The following is a 22,805-nucleotide window of genomic DNA, read 5'->3' on the forward strand; positions in this document are numbered from 1 at the left end:
ACTTCTTTTTTTTTTTTTTTTTTAATTCTATTTTTTACAATTTACATCCAAATTAGTTAGCATATAGTGCAACAATGATTTCAGGAGTAGATTCCCTAATGCCCCTTACCCCCTTACCCATGTAGCCCATCCCCCCTCCCACACCCCCTCCAGCAACCCTCTGTTCGTTCTCCACATTTATGAGTCTCTTATGCTTTGTCCCCCTCCCTGATTTTATATTATTTTTGTTTCCCTTCCCTTATGTTCATCTGTTTTGTCTCTTAAAGTCCTCATATGAGTAAAGTCATATGATTTTTGTTTTTCTCTGACTAATTTCACTTAGCATAATACCCTCCAGTTCCATCCACGTAGTTGCAAATGGCAAGATTTCATTCTTTTTGATTATGTAATTTCTTCTTTTTGATTGCCGAATAATCCTCCATTGTATATATATATACCATATCTTCTTTATCCATTCATCCATCGATGGACATTTGGGCTCTTTCCATATTTTGGCTATTGTGGATAGTGCTGCTATAAACATGGGGTTGCATGTGTCCCTCGAAACAGCACACCTGTATCCCTTGGATAAATACCTAGTAGTGCAATTGCTGGGTTGTAGGGTAGTTCTATTTTTAGTCTTTTGAGGAACCTCCATACTGTTTTCCAGAGTGGCTGCATCAGCTTGCATTCCCACACTGTCCCTAACTTCTTATCAGTCAGGTAAAATTAATTTTAATTATGTGCTCACTGAAGAAACTTTGGGGAAAAAAAACAGGTATGAAAAGGAAATAGAAACATGAGCTTACTCTCCAGAAACAAGCATCACTCTTTTGGAAACTATTTTTGTTGTTGTTTTAACATAGTTGAGATTATATTTTATTAAAATATAGAATCTTGTGGGGCGCCTGGGTGGCTCAGTTGGTTAAGCGTCCGACTTCGGCTCAGGTCATGATCTCACAGTTTGTGAGCTGGAGCCCTGCATCAGGCTTTGTGCTGACAGCTCACAGCCTGGAGCCTGGTTCAGATTCTGTGTCTCCCTCTCTCTCTCTGCCCCTCCCCAGCTCGCACTCTCTCTCAAAAATAATAAATATTAAAAATTTTTTAAATATACAATTTTGTATTCTGCCTTAAAAAATAAGTATTCTCACACAATCTACAATTATTTTTAAGCACCATGTGCATGGCCAAACTGTATGGGATTGAACTACATGGGTAAACCATGTTTTACGTAGCCATTTCTCTATTTTGAAGTATTTTCCATTTTTTCCAGTCATTATAAATCATCCTGCATTAATGACTTTGTATCATAAAGCTTTACCTGTATTTCTGCATTGCTTTCAGATAGGTTCTCATAAGCAGAATAAATCAAAAGTACAAAAATTTTAAGACTACTGCCAAACTGTTTCCCAAGAGGCCTGTACTAATTTCTAAGTCAACTTGCCATGTGGGAGAATGTCTATTTGATAGCACCTTTGTCAGCACTGAGAATTATCTTCTAAAATCTTTGCCAGTTTGAAAGGGGGAAAAAAATAAGCCTGTGTTATTTCAATTTGCTTTTATTAATTATCTATGGACTTCAGTATTTTTCCATATTTTTTAGTCATTTATATTCCTTTTTTGTGAATTATCCTGTTTTCTTCTCTAAATGAAATTCCTTTCCTAATTTCATTAAAATTTAATTACATGGTGCAAATGTGCAATGTAGAAAAGTGACTTACAGATTTTACAAGTGAACCAACTTTACTGTATATTCTGTTAGTAGAGATTATTAATACACTCAAAGAGTTAGGATGGGTCAGAGACACAACTAAAATAGAATTCTTTGAATATTTTAACAGATTTTAACAGACTATTATTTGTGATGGCCTCTGTGTATAGCTGCCAACAATGGAAGAGGTCTGGTACTCCATGACGAACATACTAAGAAATGGAAGAGGAGGTGGGGTGGGCTGATGAAAGACTTTTACATCTCATTTTATACATTTGAATTTCTTTTATTCTTTTTTAAAATCTTTTTAATGTTTATTTATTTTTTAAGGAGAGAGAGAAAGAGCATGAGCAGGGGAGGGGCAGAGAGAGAGGGAGACACAGAATCCTAAATGGGCTCCAGGCTCTGAGCTGTCACCACAGAGCCCAACACGGGGCTTGAACTCACAAATCATGAGATCATGACCTGAGCTGAAGTCAGATGCTTAACTGACTGAGCCACCCAGGCACCTCCAATGAATTTCTTTTATTCTTACCAAGTACTTCAACTACTTAGGTGAACTACTAAAATTAAAACAAAACAAAACAAAAAAACCCAAAAACAAACAAACAAAAACTAAATTTAGATTCAAAGAAACTGACAAATATGTGACCAACACTACAAAATTCACATGAAATAAGTGATAAAAGTAAAACAAAATTGTGTGTATAACATTATAAAAATGTCTATGAATTCATACAACAGAAATATGGATATAATATAAAGATTTTTGTTCTGTGGAACCAAAAACAATGTGGCTATAAGAGATACATATAACTTTTTCACATGTTTTTCTCCCAAAACCTTTCCATTGATTTAAAAAAACATACAAAAGACATTTTTTAAAACAGCATATTTCACATTTTTGTGTGAGATTCCTATTACATGTAACTTCAGAGGCTATGTCTTCAGTCTTTCCATCGTTGTACTTGGCTATTTTAAAGGTGGCATTTCCAAAGGCTGGTGCTCAGTCCCTTCTGCCAGGCTGCAGCACAGTCTTTATTTATTTATTGGGGGGGGGGGTGGGGAGCAGTAGGGGCAGAGGAAGAGGGAGAGAGAGAATCCTAAGCAAGCTCCATGCCCAGCGTGGAGCCTGACACAGGGCTCAATCCCACAACTCTGGGACCGTGACCTGAGCCAAAATCAAGAGTCGGACGTTTAACTGATTGAGCCACCCAGGCGCCCCTAGAGTCCTTATTTTAATGGACGCCAGACATCTTGATCAATGAATCTACCTGAGCCCAACACTCTGGAAACAGGGACTGAGGCAGGCAGTATTCACAGATAGCAAAGAGTCTTCACTATTTCAGAGTTATTTCTGACAAAATGACCACAATTTTCATAACAAGAAAATATCTAGTCATGAATAATAAGTTAAACTAAACAGCCTACAGAAAGACTACCCACAACCACTGCAAAGAGAAACAATGTCTTATGACGACCTAAGTCATTCTCATGCCACCCTAGAAAGGGTATGTAAACTCTAAGTAAAAAGTTCTATGTACACCTTTTGATTCTTCATTTCCTGAGTGTGCAAACTAGTCAGCAACAAGGTGGTGAAATAAGGACTCTCATATACTTAAGAGAGTATAAATTGGTGAAACTCTTGAAGGCAATTTAGCAATAAATTTCAGAAATCCTAAAGAAGATATACATTCAGTGACACAATAATTCTATTTCCAAGACTTCATTATAAGAAAATAACTGTACATGGTGTGGAAATTACTATACAATAGAAAACCAATTGCAGTGTTATTTAAACAGCTGAAAAGTAAAAAATTACCTATTTAATAGAAGTTGGTTAAAGAATTTCTACACATTGCATCCATAAAATGGAATAGTATGCAGCCATTAAAAATGACAGATGGGGCGGGGTGGCCTGGGTGGCTCAGTCAGTTAAATGTCTGACTTCAGCTGAGGTCATGGGCTCAGGTCGTGATCTCATGATTCATGAGTTCCAGCCCCATATCAGGCTCTGTGCTGATAGCTCAGAACCTGGAGCCTGTTTCAAATTATGTCTCCCTCTCTCTCTGCCCCTCCCCAGCTCACACTCTCTTTCTCAAAAATAAATAGTAAAAAAAAAAAAAGTAAAAAAAAAAAAGACAGACTAGATGTTTACCGCCATACATAGTAGATTACACTATTGACCTCAATTCTCCACCCCCTCTGTGTTCAGGCTCTTTGTCATAGAACTTTGCAGCGCCCTTCCATTGTGGACAAGATGGAAGTCTCCACTCCTAAGCTCAGCCAGGTGTTGTTTTGATCAATGGGATGTTAGCACATGTGGTATAACCAGAAACTTAAAACTGCATGCCTGATTGGGCTTGCTCACAGTTGTGCCTCTGCTCTCACTATGAAAAGAACATGCCTAATTCAGTTCCCTGGTCCAGCAGGATGACAGACATGTGGAGAAGGGTCCAGCCTAGATTAGCAAACTATAGCCAGCCACTGGTACATGAATGAGTCCCAATGAAACCAACAAACTGCCTAGCCAAGTGTAACCTAGATCAACTGACCCCTGACTGACTTACAGATATATGAGTCAAGTAAAAGTTTATTGTTGTTCTAAGCCACTGAGTTTTGGAGTAATTTGTTAAACAACAATTTTTGTAGCAACAGTTGATTGATAACAGTAATATTTAAAAGTCTGAAAGAAAAATGAGGGAAAAAGTCTGGAAATATATACCCTAAATGCTAAAAGAATTCCAGTTAAAAGTGGTAGAATGATCACATGCATATCCTCCCTCCAAAAACCTCACTAAAATGACAATAAAGGAATAAAACTAGTCTTAAACAACAAAAGAGAGAGGATTAGAGCAAAATGAAGTTTAATACAATAGCGGAAACAGGTGAAAGAGGGATAAATGACTGAGCCACATGGAAGAAATTATAGTTTAATGGCCTAGGGACAGGAACAGCAACAAAAATCAGGCTAACTCACCCCCTAGAACTTCCAAGAAACTCAGCACCTTGAAGGCATCAGGTACTATGGAAGGTGGGGGTACAGAGATGAAAATCAAGCTGAAACAGACGTCAGAACCCCAGGTCACATCTCATCTATGTGCAGTCCGATGACTACCCCTACATACCCCATCTTTCTACCTTCTACTCCACCCCCAGAAACTACAGTTTCAGAGAACACTAAAGAGACACAGGTCTAGAGGATACTATTCATAGTAATGGGCTGAGAGGAAGTGTGGGCTGAAAAGGAATGAGATTACATAAAGTCTCTATATTGCAGTCAGTTGTGGCCCCTGTTCCTGCTCTTTCAACTCTAGCAATTGGTCACATAAGCCCCCCACCCCACCAAAACTTCATCTTGGTTACCCTTAGGCAGAAAATTGGAAGATTCTTCTTTGGAAAAATTAAAGTATTCCAGAGGAAAAGAAAACCTATTATAAATGAAGACATTTAGGGATACCTCCAAGAAAAAAGGTCAGCCCACTGCCAGATCTCCTTACAGTGAGCCTGATTCCTGCCCATTCACAGAGTCTTGAATGAACGTGTTAGTGCCTCAGTTTTAAATAATAGACAAACAGCCAAGGATCATCAAAAATAAGAGAAAATCCTCCCATGTGAAAGACAAAGACCAAAACAAAAAGGAAAAGAAAAAGGGCAGGTGGGGAGTGGGGGTCCAGGAAGACAAAGGGACTGTGCTTAGAACTGATGTAAACTAAAAAACAAACAAACAAACAAACAAACAAAAAAAAAAACAACCAACCAAAACTCAAAGGGAGAAGAGAGGATACTGTGGTGATAAAATAATAATAGGATGCTTCAAAGAAACAACTGGAGACAAAGAAAGAACTTTAAAATAAAAAAATAGGGGCATCTGGCTGGCTTAGTCGGTAGAGCATGTGAGTCTTGATCTCAGGGTAATGAGTTTGAGCCCCACATTGGGCATAGAGTTTAACTTAAAAATAGGCATAAAAAAATAAAAACAGATTAAAAAATATATATATATATATGCAATTTAAAAATTCAGACACCTGGGTGGCTCAGTTAGTTAAGCATTCAATTTCTGCTTAGGTCATGACCTCACAATTCATGGGTTCAAGCCCTGCATCTGGCTCTATGCTGACAGTGCAGAGCCTACTTGGGATTCTCTCTCTCTCTCTGCCTCTCTCTCACTCATGCTCTCTCTCTCAAAATAAATAAACTTTAAAAAAATTAAAAATTCAATAGTAGAGTTAGAAGATAAAAACACAGCAGTGGGGGGGGCGCCTGGGTGGCGCAGTCGGTTAAGCGTCCGACTTCAGCCAGGTCACAATCTCGCGGTCCGTGAGTTCGAGCCCCGCGTCAGGCTCTGGGCTGATGGCTCGAAGCCTGGAGCCTGCTTCCGATTCTGTGTCTCCCTCTCTCTCTGCCCCTCCCCTGTTCATGCTCTGTCTCTCTCTGTCCCAAAAATAAAGTAAAAAACGTTGAAAAAAAAAAAAATTTAAAAAACACAGCAGTGGGGTACTTGGGTAGCTCAGTCAGTTGAGCATATGACTCTTGATTTCAGCTCAGGTCATAATCCCAGGATCATGGGATTGAGCCTCACATCAGGCTCTGTGCTGAGCATGGAGCCTGATTAAGAGTCAGTCTCTGTCTCTCTTTCTCAAATAAAAAATAAAAATAAAAAATAAACAGAAACACAGTAGTATCCCAGCAAAAGTAAGAGGAAGTAAATAAGCAAAAAAAGATGGAAAAGTCCACTGAAAATAATATATGCAAATTAGACCAATCAAGAAAGGCCAATATCCAATACATGTCCCAAACAAGAGGACAGAGAAAACAGAGAGGAAAGAATTTGAAAAATAGTCCAAGAACACCTTCTAGAACTAAAGGACACTGGTGTCCATACTGAAAGAGTCTCCCAAGTACCAAGCATAATAAATTAAAAAAGACCCATGTCAAGACATAGCATCATAAAATTTCAAAACACTGAGGACAAAAAGGAGATCCTAAATCTTTCAGAAAAAAATAGGTTACATATAATGGCATCAAACTGCTGAATAGCAACCAGGATGCGAGAAGACAGTGAAGCAATACCTCCAAATTCTGAAGGAAAAGTTTTTCTGGTCTAGAATTCTATACTTTGCCCCAACTATTAAGTTGGTGCTAAACTAGAATAAAGACTGTGTTCAGACGAAGAATGACTCAAAATATGTACCTCTTACACCCTTTCTTAGGAAACTACTAGAGGAAACACTTTAGCAAAACAGAGGGAAAAAATCAATGAAGGAGAGAAGGAATCCAGGAAAGAAGGGAAATGACACAGGAGAATTGTAAAGGGGAGTCCCAGTATGACAGCTTTGCACCAAGCCCAGAAAAAAACAGGGAAGATTGGGGCAGGATGCAGGATGTGTGAGAGAAGTCTTCAGATAAAAAATGGAACTGACAGAATATTTGATGCATTTAAACATTTTCTGGGGCACCTGGGTGGCGCAGTCGGTTAAGTGTCCGACTTCAACCAGGTCACGATCTCACGGTCCGTGAGTTCGAGCCCCGCGTCGGGCTCTGGGCTGATGGCTCAGAGCCTGGAGCCTGTTTCTGATTCTGTGTCTCCCTCTCTCTCTGCCCCTCGCCCGTTCATGCTCTGTCTCTCTCTGTCCCAAAAATAAATAAACGTTGAAAAAAAAAAAATTTAAACATTTTTTAGGGGTGCCTAGGTGACTCAGTCCGTTAGGCATCCCATTCTTGATTTCAGCTCAGGTCATGGTCTCACCGTTTGTGAGATCAAGCCCCACATTGGGCTCTGTGCTGACAACAAGGGAGCCTGCTTGGGATTCTCTTTCTCCTCTCTCTCTGCCTGTCCCCCACTCACACACTCTGTCTCTCTCTCAAGCAAATTTTAAAACTCTAAACATAAATAAATAAGCATTTTTAAAAAACTATTGTTAGGCACTTGATAGATCTAGCAGAACAATGGGGGAAAATAGGGATAGGGACAAAAAGACTAAGCAAAAACAAGCAAAAAAAAATTATTATTACTATTATTTTTTAATTTTTATTTATTTTGAGAGAGAGAGAGAGAGAGGGAGACCCTACACATAAGTGGGGGAGGGGCAGAGAGAAAGGGAGAGAGAGGGAATCCCAAGCAGGCTCTGCACTGTCAGCACAGAGCCCAATGTGGGATTTGATCTCATGAACTGAGCCAAAACCAAGAGTCGGATGCTTAACCTTTTGAGCCACCCAGGTGCCCCCCCAAAAGATAATTTTTAACCCCAGGAAGAAGAAAAGGTTATACAAGAAAGAAAAAGTAATCATAGTTACTACTTTGCCCAACAATGAATAATACATACTGTGTCATAAAATATAGGTACCAACTACTGATTTAATCAAGACTGTGATATAACTTCTCTTAGGTAAAAGGGAAGTGAAGACATGATACAAAAGAGCTGAATCTTTATCTCCCATATGGGAATGCAATAGATAATGTCTAAAATATATAATTCATGAAATAGCAATATGAGATCTTAGAAATATGGAAGTAGGGCACCTGGGTGGTTCAGTTGGTTAGGCCTCCGACTCTTGGTTTCAGCTCAGGTCATGATCTCACAGTTCGTGGGTTCGAGCCCTGCATCAGGCTCTGTGCTGGCAGCATGGGGCCTGCTTAGTATTCTCTATTTCTCCCTTTCTCTGCCCTTTCCCTGCTTTCTCTTTCTCTCTCAAAATAAATAAGTAAACATTAAAAATTTTTTGAAAAAAATAAAAGAAAAGAAATATGGAAGTAAATACCAGCAAAAGCCAGAAAGTAGTTCTTTTGAAGTTGAACTAGGGATGGGAAGAGAGGCAAAGGACTGCTCTTCTCATTATAAGCTTTTTCTCAGTTTTTTGTTTGTTTTTTAAAGTTTAATTGCTTATTTTTTAAAGTAATCTCTATGTAGACCCAACATGGGGCTCAAACTCAGGACCCCAAGATCAAGAGTCTCATGCTCTTCCAACTGACCCAGGCAGGTGCCCCATTGTTTGTTTTTTTCCAACTCTATTAACAGTAACTCTCTTGAGTAGTAGAATTTCAGCATCTTCTAATTTTTTTTTCTCTTAGCTTACCTAAATTTCCTATAATAATCCTGTATTATTTGTGTAATTAAAAAATATGTTCTTAAGTGTTGGATTTTTTTTTTTTTAATCCACAGAAGAAGTATTACAAAACCCTACACAAATCAAGTCAGGGACCGAGCTTTGGGCTTTCCTTTGGGGCCTTACCTTTTATCGTGGTCAAAATGAAGAAGGCAATGAGGGTGTTATTGATGGCACAGGTAGACTTGGCAACACAAGACAAGACCGTGTAGGGATTTAAGAGATAGCTGGGGGAAAAAACATACAAAATTGGCATCAGTAATCCCAGTCAAAGGACCAGGGAGTCCTGGCCACCACAGGTAGGCAAGTCAAGGGATTTACTAAAACCATACTCAAGGGAAGGCAATTCTTAGAAATGAGTTCTCTTAAGTAAAGAGAATGAAATGGTGTTGGCACCAATTAATATAAGACACCGAACATTCACTGCCTAGTCTGTGCTGTGTGGTAAATCATCACAGAGATCCAGTAAACTAGCGATACCATTATTCCTCTGATGAGGAAACTGAGACTCAGTGGTTAAGTAATTTGCCCAAGGCTTCACAAGTTAATAAATACATTCAAAATCAGTACCTCCTGGCTCTAAAGCCTATGTTCTTTCTAGTACTTCAGATCTCATAAGTGATAAAATTTTACCAACTCCCACAGAGCCATATATTTTAGGAATGGCTACAGTTGTCTTTGAAAACCAGGAGGTAATTTTTCCTCAATTGGGCTCCTAAGCTCTGACACAGGATACCCCCCCCCACCCCCCACCGCCGTTCCTCTGAGAGGTCAGAGTAGCTTTGGTTTAGCCCTCTTGGTAGTCAAGCTGTATCCACCAAGCTAGATCCCAAGTACAGGGTAAGTATCTACTGAATTCATTGAGCTGGTTGTCATGGAACTTCACAGGACATCTTGAACTTCTACTGGAAGGAATTAAGCTCAAAAACCTAGTCTTGTCTTGAGGTGGGAAGGAATGGACTGAGCAATGAATTTAAAATGCTGATAGGGAAATCTTGTGTAGTCAAAATAGATTATTATTTTATTTCTATCCTCTTCTTCAGAAGATTTGAGGCAGCTCAAATGAGAACAGGTAATAAAAAATAATAGGAAAATAAAAATAGAAACAAAAAAAATCAAGACCAGGAAAAACATAAAAAAAAAAAAAGGCCAGGGAAAAAAGACCAAATGGGTTTTCTACAGCACTGTAATAATCAGCTTCAAATCTGGCTCTGAGTTTCCTGGCAGACAAAGTGAAAAGGGAAACCAGTTACATAATTCTGATTATTAGATAGGAAGAAACATACCAGTGTCTCAGGGAGAGATTATAATTATTATTCACCAGTAAAGACCTTAAATCCAATACCTCCCAAGGCTGTAAGAGTAGCAGTTCTAAAAACCAAAGGCCCAGAAATTGTTGGTGTTTTTTTTCAAGAATTACAGACAGGCTTGTTATACAACCTTTAAAGAAATGGCTGCTGCTATTATAAAAGTATCCCCAGGAGATAAATGAGTCCATAAGGGATTCATAATGTTGCTAAACCTCTGGTTCTAATTAGGTAGTTCTTGCTAGTATTTCTGAAATACATAGAAATGAAAGCTGTTTGGTGGGAGAGGGGAAGAAAGCCATTTCTAAATAGCAGGTGATGTTCAAAAAGCAGCTGCACACCACCTAATACTGAACAGGAGATACACATACAAAGCAGAGGGTTGAATAAGCTGTCCTCACAAGCCCCTTCTAATTCTGAAGTTCTAAGGTCATGTTTTTCCATGAGGAAATTTGCCCATCTTGTTTACAGTATATCCCTAGAAGCTAGTATATTATTCATATTCAATGACTATGAGCTGACTGAATAATTATTCACATTTGCCTATCTCTATATAAACAAGAATAACCTGAAAGAATTGAACTTACAGGCAGCACTGAGTACTCCTAGAGAATTCTTTTAAAGAGCTTCAATAAGTTCCACTCTCCCATACTGGTCACCCAGCTGGGATGGGTCTATCTAGCTATAGTTTTCTAAACTACAAATGGGGGACTAACTGTATATGAAACATAGGAGATGCTCAAAATAATGGCCATATAAAGATTGGAATTTTATTCAATCCATATATACAATTAAAGAACTTTCTTTTTTTGTTTTTTTGTTTTTTTTTTAAAGAAACATGGGTTACAAGTAGGCTGGAGCCCAGATCAGCGTGGAGTGAAAAAGCATTTGTGAAGGGCTGATTGTGCATGTCCCTGTGTGAAGCTTTGTCCCAAAAGAGACAGAATGGCTCTGTCTCTTTTGCTGGCCAGAACCCCAGTTGTGCAACAGAACCACAGCAAGTACTTGATGACTAAGACCGCAGATCTCCAAAAATACAACAAACAACATGAGAAAGTCTCATCAGATTTTCCTCGCATTCACTGGCACCGAGCCCTGTTTTGTCAAATAATACTTACAACAGGGCCACTTTCAGAGGGATGTAACGCATTTCCATAGGGGTTCGGATGAGTTCGGCCACATCTGGGGCATACTGGTCTAGTTCTAGGAGGAGTTTCTGCTTTTTAAACTGGAAAAAAAAAATGACAAAACACATTACTTCCCATTGCTTTTAGAATGAAGACAGTAGTCCTTCCATGGCCCACATGGCCCCACCTGGTCTGGCCCTACCTCTCCAGGTTCATCTCATACCCACCTCTCGCCTCACCTCTCATTTTCTGGGTTCTGGCATCATGAACATGCCATACCCCTCCTGCTCCCAGGCCTTTGCATTTGAATTGGAACAACCTCTTCTTCTCTTTCCTTATTAGCTCCCACATAGTCTTTAGATCTGTTAAATCATTTCTTCCTCAGGAAGGCACACTAACCCCCTTCAAGTAGGTAAAATGTCCCTATTAATACACATTCTATCATAGCGCTGTTCACAGTTATGACTTTTTTATTTATGTGACTAATATCTGTCTCCCTCACTAGACTATGAGTTCCATGAGGACAGGGACCATGTTTTTGCCAATAATTTCCAATACCTGGCACGGTGAGCAAACAATAAATATCTATTGAATGACTGAATGAATAAATGGCAAAGCAATGTTCCCAGCCCTGTTGAAGAGTTACCATGAGTGGCCTAAGAACTCCAAAGTTCCATCAGCAAAGTGAAATATTTTCATGCAAAGTAAAATGATCCCCTGAATGTCACAGTATCTCAGGTTTTCTTCCATGTTCTCCTGTTTCAAGTTTTTGACTCCCACAGAGGAAGTGGGGAATGGCCATGATGAAGAAAAGGAGGAGGGCTGGGTGTGGCTGGGCAGCTGGAGAGTCAGGAGGGAGTGAGATGGGGGTGGAAAGCTCTTGCCTTCCCCTGGTATGTCCCAACAAGTTCATGGGTGTGCTCCAGAATGAAAAAAAGTTAGGCAACCCTATAAGCAAACATGGGTCAGACTATAGATGGAAAAAGCCTCTGAACCCCAAATGGGTAGCCTTGCTGATTTAATGGCCCAAGAATCTTATTTCGACAGGATAAATTCAAAGCTGCAACCAATTATAAAAGAGAGTAGTGCAGAGATGTCAGAGTAGCAAGTGTGCAGGATTAAAGATTTAATGATAAAAAAATGCATGTACAGAACATTGCACTATACCATTTACACAAAGTTAAAAGCATGCAAAATAATACTACGTGTTATTTAGGTATATATGCAAAAGTAGTAGAAGTTAAGGCCCTGTGTGGGGACAATAAACACTAAATTCACAACAGTGGTAACTGGTGAGAGGAAGAATAAGGAGATGAAAGTCTCAGAGGCAACTTTATGTGTAATGTTTTATTTTTTAAGTTGAAGTAAGTTCACAGTACATATTATTCTTTACATATTTTTGTATGTCTTAGGTATTTCAGAATTTTTTTAAATGGAAAATTAAAAAAAAATTTAAAGATCCATTTTTCAATTCAAAAGAAAAGTAGAGAAGTTATCACAGGAACACAGGTAAGCCCAGATTTCTTGCACAAATTTAGTAGTAAAGGGTTAATCAGAAAACCAGAACAACCTTCAAAAACCTCCTTTGATCATCTCTGAGAGTTCAGGTTAAACAGTGGGAATTATCATCGGTAAATGTTAGGCTACCATGCACATCTGGGATTGTTTAATTAAAAAGACAATATATAAACTACAGTTTTTTTTTTTTTTCAACGTTTATTTATTTTTGGGACAGAGAGAGACAGAGCATGAACGGGGGAGGGGCAGAGAGAGAGGGAGACACAGAATCGGAAACAGGCTCCAGGCTCTGAGCCATCAGCCCAGAGCCCGACGCGGGGCTCGAACTCACGGACCGCGAGATCGTGACCTGGCTGAAGTCGGACGCCCAACCGACTGCGCCACCCAGGCGCCCCAAAACTACAGTGTTTTTATCAGAGAGGAGGGGGCCAGCTCAGCAGACAGAGCACTTAGTGAGGACAGCTGCAGCAGTGGTAGAGGAAGGAGGCCCTGCTAGCTAAGGGTCCCTGAGTTCCTGCAAAAAGAAGGCCACCTGGCTGGGGGCAGATCCTCAAAGAAGCCTGTTGAAGGGAAGCAGGGAGTCAATCCAGGAGCAGCCAGAGATACAGGTGGGAATGCAGACCCAGTCCCCAGGCTGGAAGCCTGCCATCCGGACTATAGGAAGGGATGGGGACAGCTAAACAGGTATGTGCAGATCCTGGGCAGAGGTGACCCTATGGCAACAACTAAAGAAAAGTACTTCCTAATAACTCCAATCTTCCAAAATACTTTGAAACAGAAAGATTTATAAAAGGAGAGCCTGCAGGAGAGAAAGGCAATCAGGTCAGCAGTCCCCAGATTCTCTGCTATCTCTTTTTGTCTCCCCCCAAGCTCACCAGCAAAGCCCCCATGATGCCTGGCCTCATGGTCCCAATTATTGACTCAGCTCCCCCGAAGAACAGCCAAACTCCCTTTTAAAAATCCCCACTGGATCCAGTCAGAGACAGGAAAATGACTAAAAGTCAAAGGAAAAGCGAATACACACACACTAAGAAAATGTTAAAGTATAAAAATAAGTGAGGTTAAGGAGTACAAGTTAAAATCCAAAGATAAATATTTCTATATATTCAGCAGCCTTGACAATGATGAGATTTAAAACTATCATAAGAGAGATTAAAAGTGGCCTAAAAGGAAATTACCTGAGTGATCATTACCTCTGTGATCATTAATCACCTCATACACAGATGCCTGTGCACTTTTCCATATGTGTGTTGTATTTCAATAGACATTTTTAATTAAAAAATAAATCTCCAGGGTGGAGTTTTCTTTCCCTTCTATCCACTTCTCTATGCAGCCTTTCCTTGTCCTTACAAGATTTGGTTTTACAAGGACATTATTCCCCTGCTTCAAATAAACAGCTTTTTCTAATAATTGAATCTGTGTCTATACCAATTTGCAACCCCCAAAACTAGGGTGTCCAGAGGTGGAGTAGTGAATACTCCTCCCCCACATCTCTGTTAGCCTCACCACATTCCAAGTTCAGGAGTCTATGCTCCAAATTTACAACCCTCTAATCACATTAAGGGAAGACACATTTTTATCACTCTCTCTCAAACTACAAGCAACTTTCTAACACGAATTCTGAGTCCCAAATAGGAAGTACAATCTCAGCAAAGGACAGACTAGATTAACAACAATGCTTTTGTCAAGTAAGGTAGATGTAAAATGTGAGAATCCACTGGTCACAATCAATCAGCATTCATATTCCATAGGCTAACAGCTGGAGAAGGGCTAGGAATGGAACCCACCTTTGCACCATAGTTTTCCAGAACACGTTTGAGTACAGACACAGCTTTGTTACCAGGGATCTGGTCTTAAATCCCAGCAAGACTAAAATTCTTCCACATGCTATGGGCCCATTCTGACAAAGTGGGGAAGATTTGGGGGAAGATATGTGCTGATACTCTATCCACATCATCAAAAATCTGCCATTCAGAATAAGTTAATTTTTGACACAGTGTAAATAAAACTCTTGTTCTGACCAAGAAACCTAATGTTCCAATAGGCTGAATTCTGAGGATGGAGAAACAAAACTACTCCAAATTTCAATTCAGTCTTGGTGACAACAGAATGTTTTGGTGTGTTAAAAAACAGGGTATCTCACCAGAAAGTCTTCATTCAATGTTCCCAACACTGGTCAAGTTTCCAAGTTTAATTAATACACACCTAAACCAAATGCTCCCCCATAGAAAGTGACCTTAGATGGCCAAGTATCTTTTTGCTTAATATAGAGGGGAAGGAATTTAGAGGTTTCAGAAATGCTTGATGAGAGCATTTATACACATCTTGCCCATTCTCCTCTGGGCCACAACCCAGAATAGGTCCCTGTCATTTCTCCCTTTATCCTTGGTACCAGACAAGAGTTGGTAAATCTCTAAAGAAATTGGTAAGAGTTTTAATTATTAGCTATGACTGTCTTAAAAGCATACAGCTTTTGGATTTAGAAGTCAAAGATTCATATGACTAATTGTAAGCATCTCAATTTGTTGGTCATTCATAGTAACTATAGTAAACATGTGTGTAATTCTCAAAGATTACTTTATCCTCTGTTTGACAGATCTGACAATCAAAAGAAAGAGGACAAAAATAATTGTCTGTGGCTATTTTATGTGACCTTTGTTACTAAGGGAAAGTAATAAATGGGTACAATCACTAAAAAAAAAAAAAAACAGGGTATCAACAACAGCTCATTTGGTTTTCTCTCAACCTCTTTAAATCACATAAAGAAAAAAATTCTCTGTATGTTTCCATATAAACTCAAATAATAAACAAATGAATTAAAATTATTATTGCTCTGAATTAAAGGGATCTCTTCTACTGACACTGACGTCTAACTTTGTTAGGAAATTAAATGAAACCTAGCTTCATTACTTACCCTTAAGCTTCTCTCACCATTAAAAAATGGTTTTAATTAGGGTGTATGCGTGGTATGTTTATGACAGTTGAACAGCAAAAAAAGGAGTACATATAATGTTGGCATCTCTAATCAACTTTCACTAAAACATATTTCAGTTTTACATTTTGGTTGAAAAGATCTAGCCGTGTTCTTAAATGAAAGCTACCAACCCTCCCTTGGATATTCACATATATCACATCTATACTGTGTATATGTATGTGTATGTGTGTGTGTGTGTGTGTGTGTGTGTGCGCGCACATGCACGTGTATACACATACACTGGTGGGTACAGACACAGATCTACTTTTTCCCCAGTGTTTTTTATTGAAAATTTATAAACTATAGAAAAGTTTATAAATAAAACACCTAGATCCACTAACTGTTAACATTTTGCCACATTTCCTTTATCTCTACACATACATACGCAAACATGCAAATTCTTTTTCTGAACTATTTGAAAGTAAGCTGTGGATATCATGACATTTCACCCCTAAATATTTTAGCATATAACTTCAAAGAACAAAGACTATGGTCTACATACACAATCTATCTTGGGGAAGAAAATAACCACTGCTAATTTATCTCTGCATTCCTCAGCTTATGAATTTCACACCCAATTATTTCATCTCTAGCCCTCAAAGGAATCCTGTTGAAGCATTTCACCTCAGTCCCTAAAATTTTCTTTTCTTTTCCAATCCTACTGAAATACAACTGACGTATGATATTGTGTAAGTTTAAATGTACAATAAGATTTAATACATGTACATATTGTAAAATGATTACCGCAATAAGGTTAGTTAACACACCCATCACCTCACATAATTCCTGTGTGTGTGTGTGTGTGTGTGTGTGTGTGTGTGTGTGTGGTAAGAGCATTTAGGATATACTCCTTTAGCAACTTTCAAGTATATAATATTGTTAACTATAGTCACCATGCTATACATTAGATCTCCAGAACTTACTCATCTTACAACCAAAGTTTGTACCCTTTGACCAATACCCTCCCATTTCCCCTATCTCCAAACCCACCCCCTGTCAACCACCAATCTACTCTGTTTCTAGGAGTTTGACTTTTTATTTATTTGTTTATTTAAAGTAAGCTCTATGCCCAATGTGGAGCTTGAACTCACGACTTTGAGATCAAGAGTCACATGTTCTACTGCCTAAGCCAATCAGGCTTCCCAGTTTTACTTTTTTAGATTCCACATATAAATAAGGTCATACAAGATTTGTCTTTGTCGACTTATTTTACTTAGCATAATGCCCTCAGGTTTGTTTATGTCCCAAATGCTCCAGTGGTTTAAGATGTACACTCTCTGGTCTTATAGGACTATTAAGCCTATAAACGGACCCCAATTTAAGAACTCCCAATCCAGATATTTTGTAAATCTCTTTGAGGTCCATAATTGTAGAATTCACTAGCTTTGTTACTAATGACCAGTGCCACAGAAAGGCAGACTGCTACTTCTGGTTCTATTACTTGGTAACAGACGTGAAAATAAACCACAGACAACACCAGTGGGATGCAGCCTTCTCTCTCCCCAGTTAATCTCAGTGGCTCCCAGCCAGTCAAGGAGGACTGCAGCCAATTTTTAAAATAACTACATGGATAGTACACATGGTAAATCTGTTAACTCTCTCAGAACCCAGGAAAATGAAAATGGTCACGATATATCACTCCCTTTGGCTATTACATACAGATTAAGACTAAAGTTTACATCAATACTTCATCAATACTTTCTACAGGCGGGACGCCGGGTGGCTCAGTGGGTTAAGTGCCTGGCTTCGGCCCAGGTCATGATCTCACAGTTCATGAATTCAAGCCTCCACATCGGGCTCTCTGCTGTCAGCACAGAGCCCACTTCGGATCCTCTCTCCCTCTCTCTCTCTTTCCCTCCCCCTTCCCTGTTCACGTGCTTTCTCTCTTTCTCTCTCAAAAATAATTTTAAAAAAGGGGGCACCTGGGTGGCTCAGTCAGTTAAATGTCTGACTCTTGATTTCAGCTCAGGTTATGATCTCACAGTTTGTAGATTCGAGCCCCATGTCGGGCTCCGCACCGGCAGCATGGAGCCTGCTTGGAATTCTCTCTCTCTCTCCTTCTCTCTCTGCCACTCCCCTGCTTGCTCACTATCTCTCAAAATAAATAAATAAACTTAAAAAAAAAAAAAGAAAAGATTACACCTGATTTAAAAAAAAAAAAAAAAAAAAAAAAACTTTCTACAGGCATTTACTACATGCCAAATTTTCCAAGTAAGATTGTTCTCTGTAGAGAAACAGAAACTACACTGGGAATCCAATTTTACCTCAGATAGGCATAACACAGTGAGTTAAAAGCTATACTCATGAAAGGAAGATTATTAAGGGTCCTCATTACTATAATTGTAGTTCAACTCTGCTCCAGAAAGTCTAAAGTTGCACAGGTGAATGGATATTAAGCTACAGAGATTAAACTGACCTTTCTGTATCTATTAGTGAAGCTGTCTTGTTGGTTTAGTTTGGCCATTGCAGAGCTGGCTTAACAGGCCAGAAGCTTCATTCCTATTTCTTAGTATTTTTAAACAGTTGGATCCTTAAGTACATGACCTTTGATTTTTTTGTAATAACAGAGACCAGAAGGCTACCAAAAAATTCCACCAGTTTTGTCTCACCCACTGACTACTTACCACAACTTTATTGAAGTCTTGGATTGCAAAATACAGGGCAATGGCAGTGAGTGCATCAGTTACCTGTCAAAAGAAAGAGAAACAATAGTATAAGAGTGAGGAAATGCTGCCAGGGCCTAGAGGTTTTGGATGGTGGTGGGCTATTTGGTAATGAATTTGTCCAGTCAGGCAGAACCTCAAGCCTCACTTTAACTACCCAAAGATAAAGCCTTTCAGGGAGATTTGACTGGAAAACCTTGAGGATAAGGACCCATCAAGGCTTATGTTAGCCTGGTGTACCACATCTGTTCTTTAATTGCAAGTTACTTAAGTTTTCTATAAAGTAGGAATAATACCCAATACTTTGCAGGCCTGATGTATGTCAAGTGCCCAGCACTAAATAAGTCCTCAATAAACAGCAGCCATTATAATTATTAAGGAAGACCTCAGTGGATCTCCTATTTGACCCAGATTTTCAACTCTACATTAGGCAAGTGTTTCAAATGACTATCTCTCAAAACAGCCCTGTCATCTCAACTTTGAAGGTTATTGCTCCTAAGAGTCTCATCAGGCCTATGTCCACTGCACGGAACCTTTTGGCAGAATGCTTAGGAACTTCAGGATGCCCTCTACACTGGCACTACAATTAAAGCCAATCATAGAATTTTGGCACTAGAAAGTTTGAGACTACATAGTCCAGAAACCAAATTTTAAAAGTATAAGGAATTAGAACTGGTCAGATGTCAGAGACTACTCCCCATACTTCCATAATATATCACAGTTCCTTGAATTCAATTAAGGATAGGTTTTTGCTTTCACACTCTGTGTGCTTTCACACTCTGAGCAACTCCTAAGTTCCTAAAAGATAAAAGACTATAAAGATAGATACGTGTTGATTTCATGTGGAAGGTTACTTACCATAAATACCAATTCAGCATAGTCAATCAGGAAATGAAAGAGGTATATTATTAATGGAGTCTGTAGGAGAAAAACAAACAAATTAACTTAAATCTTACTATTATCAGTTTCAAGAGTAGTAAAGGTATGAGGTAAACTTTAATTCTAAGGCATACAGAATAGCCAAGGGGAACTCCATAGTGGACCAAGATTGCTGAACTCATAAAATAAGCTGGGAAATGTTTTCCCTTCTTCTGTCTTCTGAGATGTTTTATATCTCATAGATCTCTCTTTTTTTTTCTGTTTTCTATCCTTTTCTCTCCAAGCTTTAGTCTAGATATTTTCTACAGACCTATCTTCCAGATCATGAGTCCTCTCTCTTTTTTTCTCAAAGATTTATTTATTTATTTTTTTGTTTATTTATTTTTGAGAGAGCAAGAGTAAGCATGCATGCATGGGGGAAGGGCAGAGAGAGAGGGAGACAGAGAATCCCAAGCAGGCCTCGAACTCATGAACAGTGAGATCATGACGTGAGCCGAAATCAAGAGTCGGACACCTAACCGACTGAGCCACCCAAATGTCCCAAGATTTTATTTATTTTTCAAGTAAACTCTACACCCAATGTGGGGCTGGAACACACAACCCTAAGATCAAGAGTCACATGCTTTACTGACTGAGCCAGTCAGGTGCCCCATGAGTCTTCTCTTTAGCTTTATGTAATTGGCTGTTAACTGTGCCTATTACATTCTTAATTTGCTATTATGTTTTCCAGTTCTAGAATTTCCATTTGATTCATTATTATATATTCCAGTTCCCTGGAGAAATTCTCTGCCTCGTCACTTATTTTTTGTGCATATTAATCACTGACCACAGTTATCTTACAGTCTAAGTTTGACAGCTCCAATATCTGAATCACCTGTGAATCCGTAGTGTCTATTTTTTTTTCTCTTTTATTATGCTTGGTAACTTTTGGTTGAATGATGGACATTATAGATATGAAAAATTTTAGAGGTTCTGGACAAGGCTATTTTCTTCCAGAAAAGATTTCTTTAAATTTCTGGCAAGCAATTAGAATAGCATCACCTTAAACTAATTAGTTTAGCTAATTAAGCTAGATCTGTGTGTGTGTGTGTGTGTGTGTGTGTGTGTGTGTCTGTGTGTGTGTGTCTGTGTGAGAGAGTGAGAGAGAGAGAGAAAGAGTGCACAACTGGGAAAAAGGGGCAGAGGGAGGCTCCACTCTCAGCGTGGAACCCTATGCAGGGCTCAATCCCACAACCCTGGGATCATAGCCCAAGCCGAAAACAGGAGTCGGATGCTTAATGGATTGAGCCACCCAGGTGCCCCTTTGATTTATTTTTTTGTAATATCTATATGTCATTTACCCTTATTCCTTCCTTCAGTGTAGTCCTTCGGAGGACCCAATTGGAAGCGAAGATGTTTACCAGAGCCCTGCAACCTTGGTTGGCCATGCATTTGATTTTGTTATTTCTCCAGCACTGTGAGACTTCCAATAGCTCTACTTAGCTCCTTAGCCTCTTAACAGCCAATTTCTGTTCTCTTTCTCTAACCTCAGCCTATGCCACTTACAAATTGATAAATACATCAAAGAGAAAGCAGCTCAGACTGTCAGTCTCACATTTTGTATTTTCCTCTCTGGGATCTCAGCCCCTCAATAATCCTGGCTATCTTGATACTTTCCAATACCATCAAATAGATATTTTTTTTCTATTCATCCTCCTTTCCTAGTTTTTCTTGGCAGGAGGGTTGATCTGCTACTATAAGCCAGTTCACCAATCCGCCAGAACCAGAAAGATAGTGCATGACTTGGTTTTAGTGAGTTTTTGCTGGTGACTCAGGAGCACCTCTTTCCAACTCCCAATCACTTGCAAAAATATATCCTGTAATATTGCAAAGGTCACTAACATGCTTTTTAGCTAATGTAGTAGAAAGAACAAGGCTTTGGGGTCAAACTCAGGTTTAAATCCAGGTTCCACCTGTGTACTTTTCCCTTCCAAGCCTTAGTTTCCTTAGCTATAAAATAAGAATAGCCACCTATTTTCGGGGTGCCTGGGTGGCTCAGACGGTTAAGTGTCCAACTTTGGCTCAGGTCATGATCTTGCAGTTTGTGGGTTTGGGGCCCACGTCGGGCTCTGTGCTAACAGCTCAGAGCCTGGAGCCTGCTTTGGATTCTGTGTCTCTCTCGCTGCTCACACTCGGTCTCTCTTTCTCTCTCAAAAATAAACATAAAAAAAAAAAAAGAAGAAGAATAGTGACCTTTCACAGGTCTTGGGAGGAGTAAGTGGTAATGGGCACAAATGCTTACTTAGCACAGTGCCTAACATACAGTAAACCTCAATATGTTAGCTACCTGAGATCAACTTTTTACCTCCTTTTGAAAACAAGGGCATCAACTTTGCCTTCCAAAGTTCTAAAAGAACTAAATGTTTTACAACTATCTACTAATGGATTCTTTTTTGCATTTATCTTTGTCAGTAAGAAGTAGTAACTTGATATTTATATTACCAATAGCCTGCTTTCAAAGTGCTTTGATGCTTTAGATAGTTTAGAGTGGCACTAAGTAGGTCTCAGAAATGACAGAACAAATAGTTCTCAAAAAGCCTATCAGCAAATGGGCTGGTTTCCATAATGAACTAACATGTCCACGGTAGTTTAACTGTATATCATATTATTATAGAGAAGTATACACTGAATATAATTTGTCTTCATGCTACATTTCCATGTGAGTAACCATTCCCGGTCAGGGTAGGGTAAATTTTGAATGAACTCACAATTTTATGATCATTACTTGGCTAAACACAAAACAGAAACATTTGTTGAAGGTAGTCATAAAATCTAATGTGGTTGCCACAATTCTCTTTTTTCTCTCCTGTGCAGATTTTTCTTCTCCCCTTTAACATATTCTTACTTTTCCCTAAGAACTAGATGGTAAAATCAGCTGAAGATTAAAAAAAATTAAAGGCAAAGGAATGATGAACTTTCTCTTCCAAAGTACTCTTTTCACTTGGCTTGATATAATTTTTTTCTTTTTCTTTTATTTCGGAGAGAGAGAGAGCACAAGTGGGGGAGAAGGGCAGAGGGGCAGTGAGAGAGTGAGAGAGAGAGAGAGAGAGAGATTGAGAGAGAGAGAGAGAATCTTAAACAGGCTCCACACTCAGCACAGAGCCCAATGCAGGCTCAACCCCATGACCCTGGGATCATGACCTGAGCCAAAATCAAGTTGGATGCTCAACCGACTAAGCTACCCAGGCACCCTTAATTTTATTTCTTTATGCTTTATTATTTTTTTTTTTAATTTTTTTTCAACGTTTTTTATTTATTTTGGGGACAGAGAGAGACAGAGCATGAACGGGGGAGGGTCAGAGAGAGAGGGAGACACAGAATCGGAAACAGGCTCCAGGCTCTGAGCCATCAGCCCAGAGCCCGACGCGGGGCTCGAACCCACGGATCGCGAGATCGTGACCTGGCTGAAGTCGGACGCTTAACCGACTGCGCCACCCAGGCGCCCCTATGCTTTATTATTTAAAGAAACTATATTGAAACACAGGTAGCTCTTGATTTAAG

At 39.2% G+C, this 22,805-nt stretch overlaps 1 protein-coding gene across 2 annotated transcripts in view; it reads right to left on the reverse strand.

The window, feature by feature from the left end:
* PIGU (phosphatidylinositol glycan anchor biosynthesis class U) overlaps positions 1-22,805 on the reverse strand; it is an 85,196-nt gene that overhangs the window by 41,193 nt on the left and 21,198 nt on the right. For both annotated transcript variants that reach the window (XM_025931763.2, XM_086702025.1), the window contains 4 exons: positions 19,245-19,304; positions 18,348-18,410; positions 11,223-11,332; positions 8,924-9,024 (listed from right to left, as the gene is read on the reverse strand). In XM_025931763.2, the coding sequence (XP_025787548.1) occupies positions 8,924-9,024; positions 11,223-11,332; positions 18,348-18,410; positions 19,245-19,304 (334 nt within the window). The remainder of the gene's footprint in view (positions 1-8,923; positions 9,025-11,222; positions 11,333-18,347; positions 18,411-19,244; positions 19,305-22,805) is intronic.

This window comes from Puma concolor, chromosome A3 (assembly GCF_028749965.1).
Source record: "Puma concolor isolate L17-30 chromosome A3, mPumCon1.1.hap2, whole genome shotgun sequence".
NCBI lineage: Eukaryota > Metazoa > Chordata > Mammalia > Carnivora > Felidae > Puma > Puma concolor.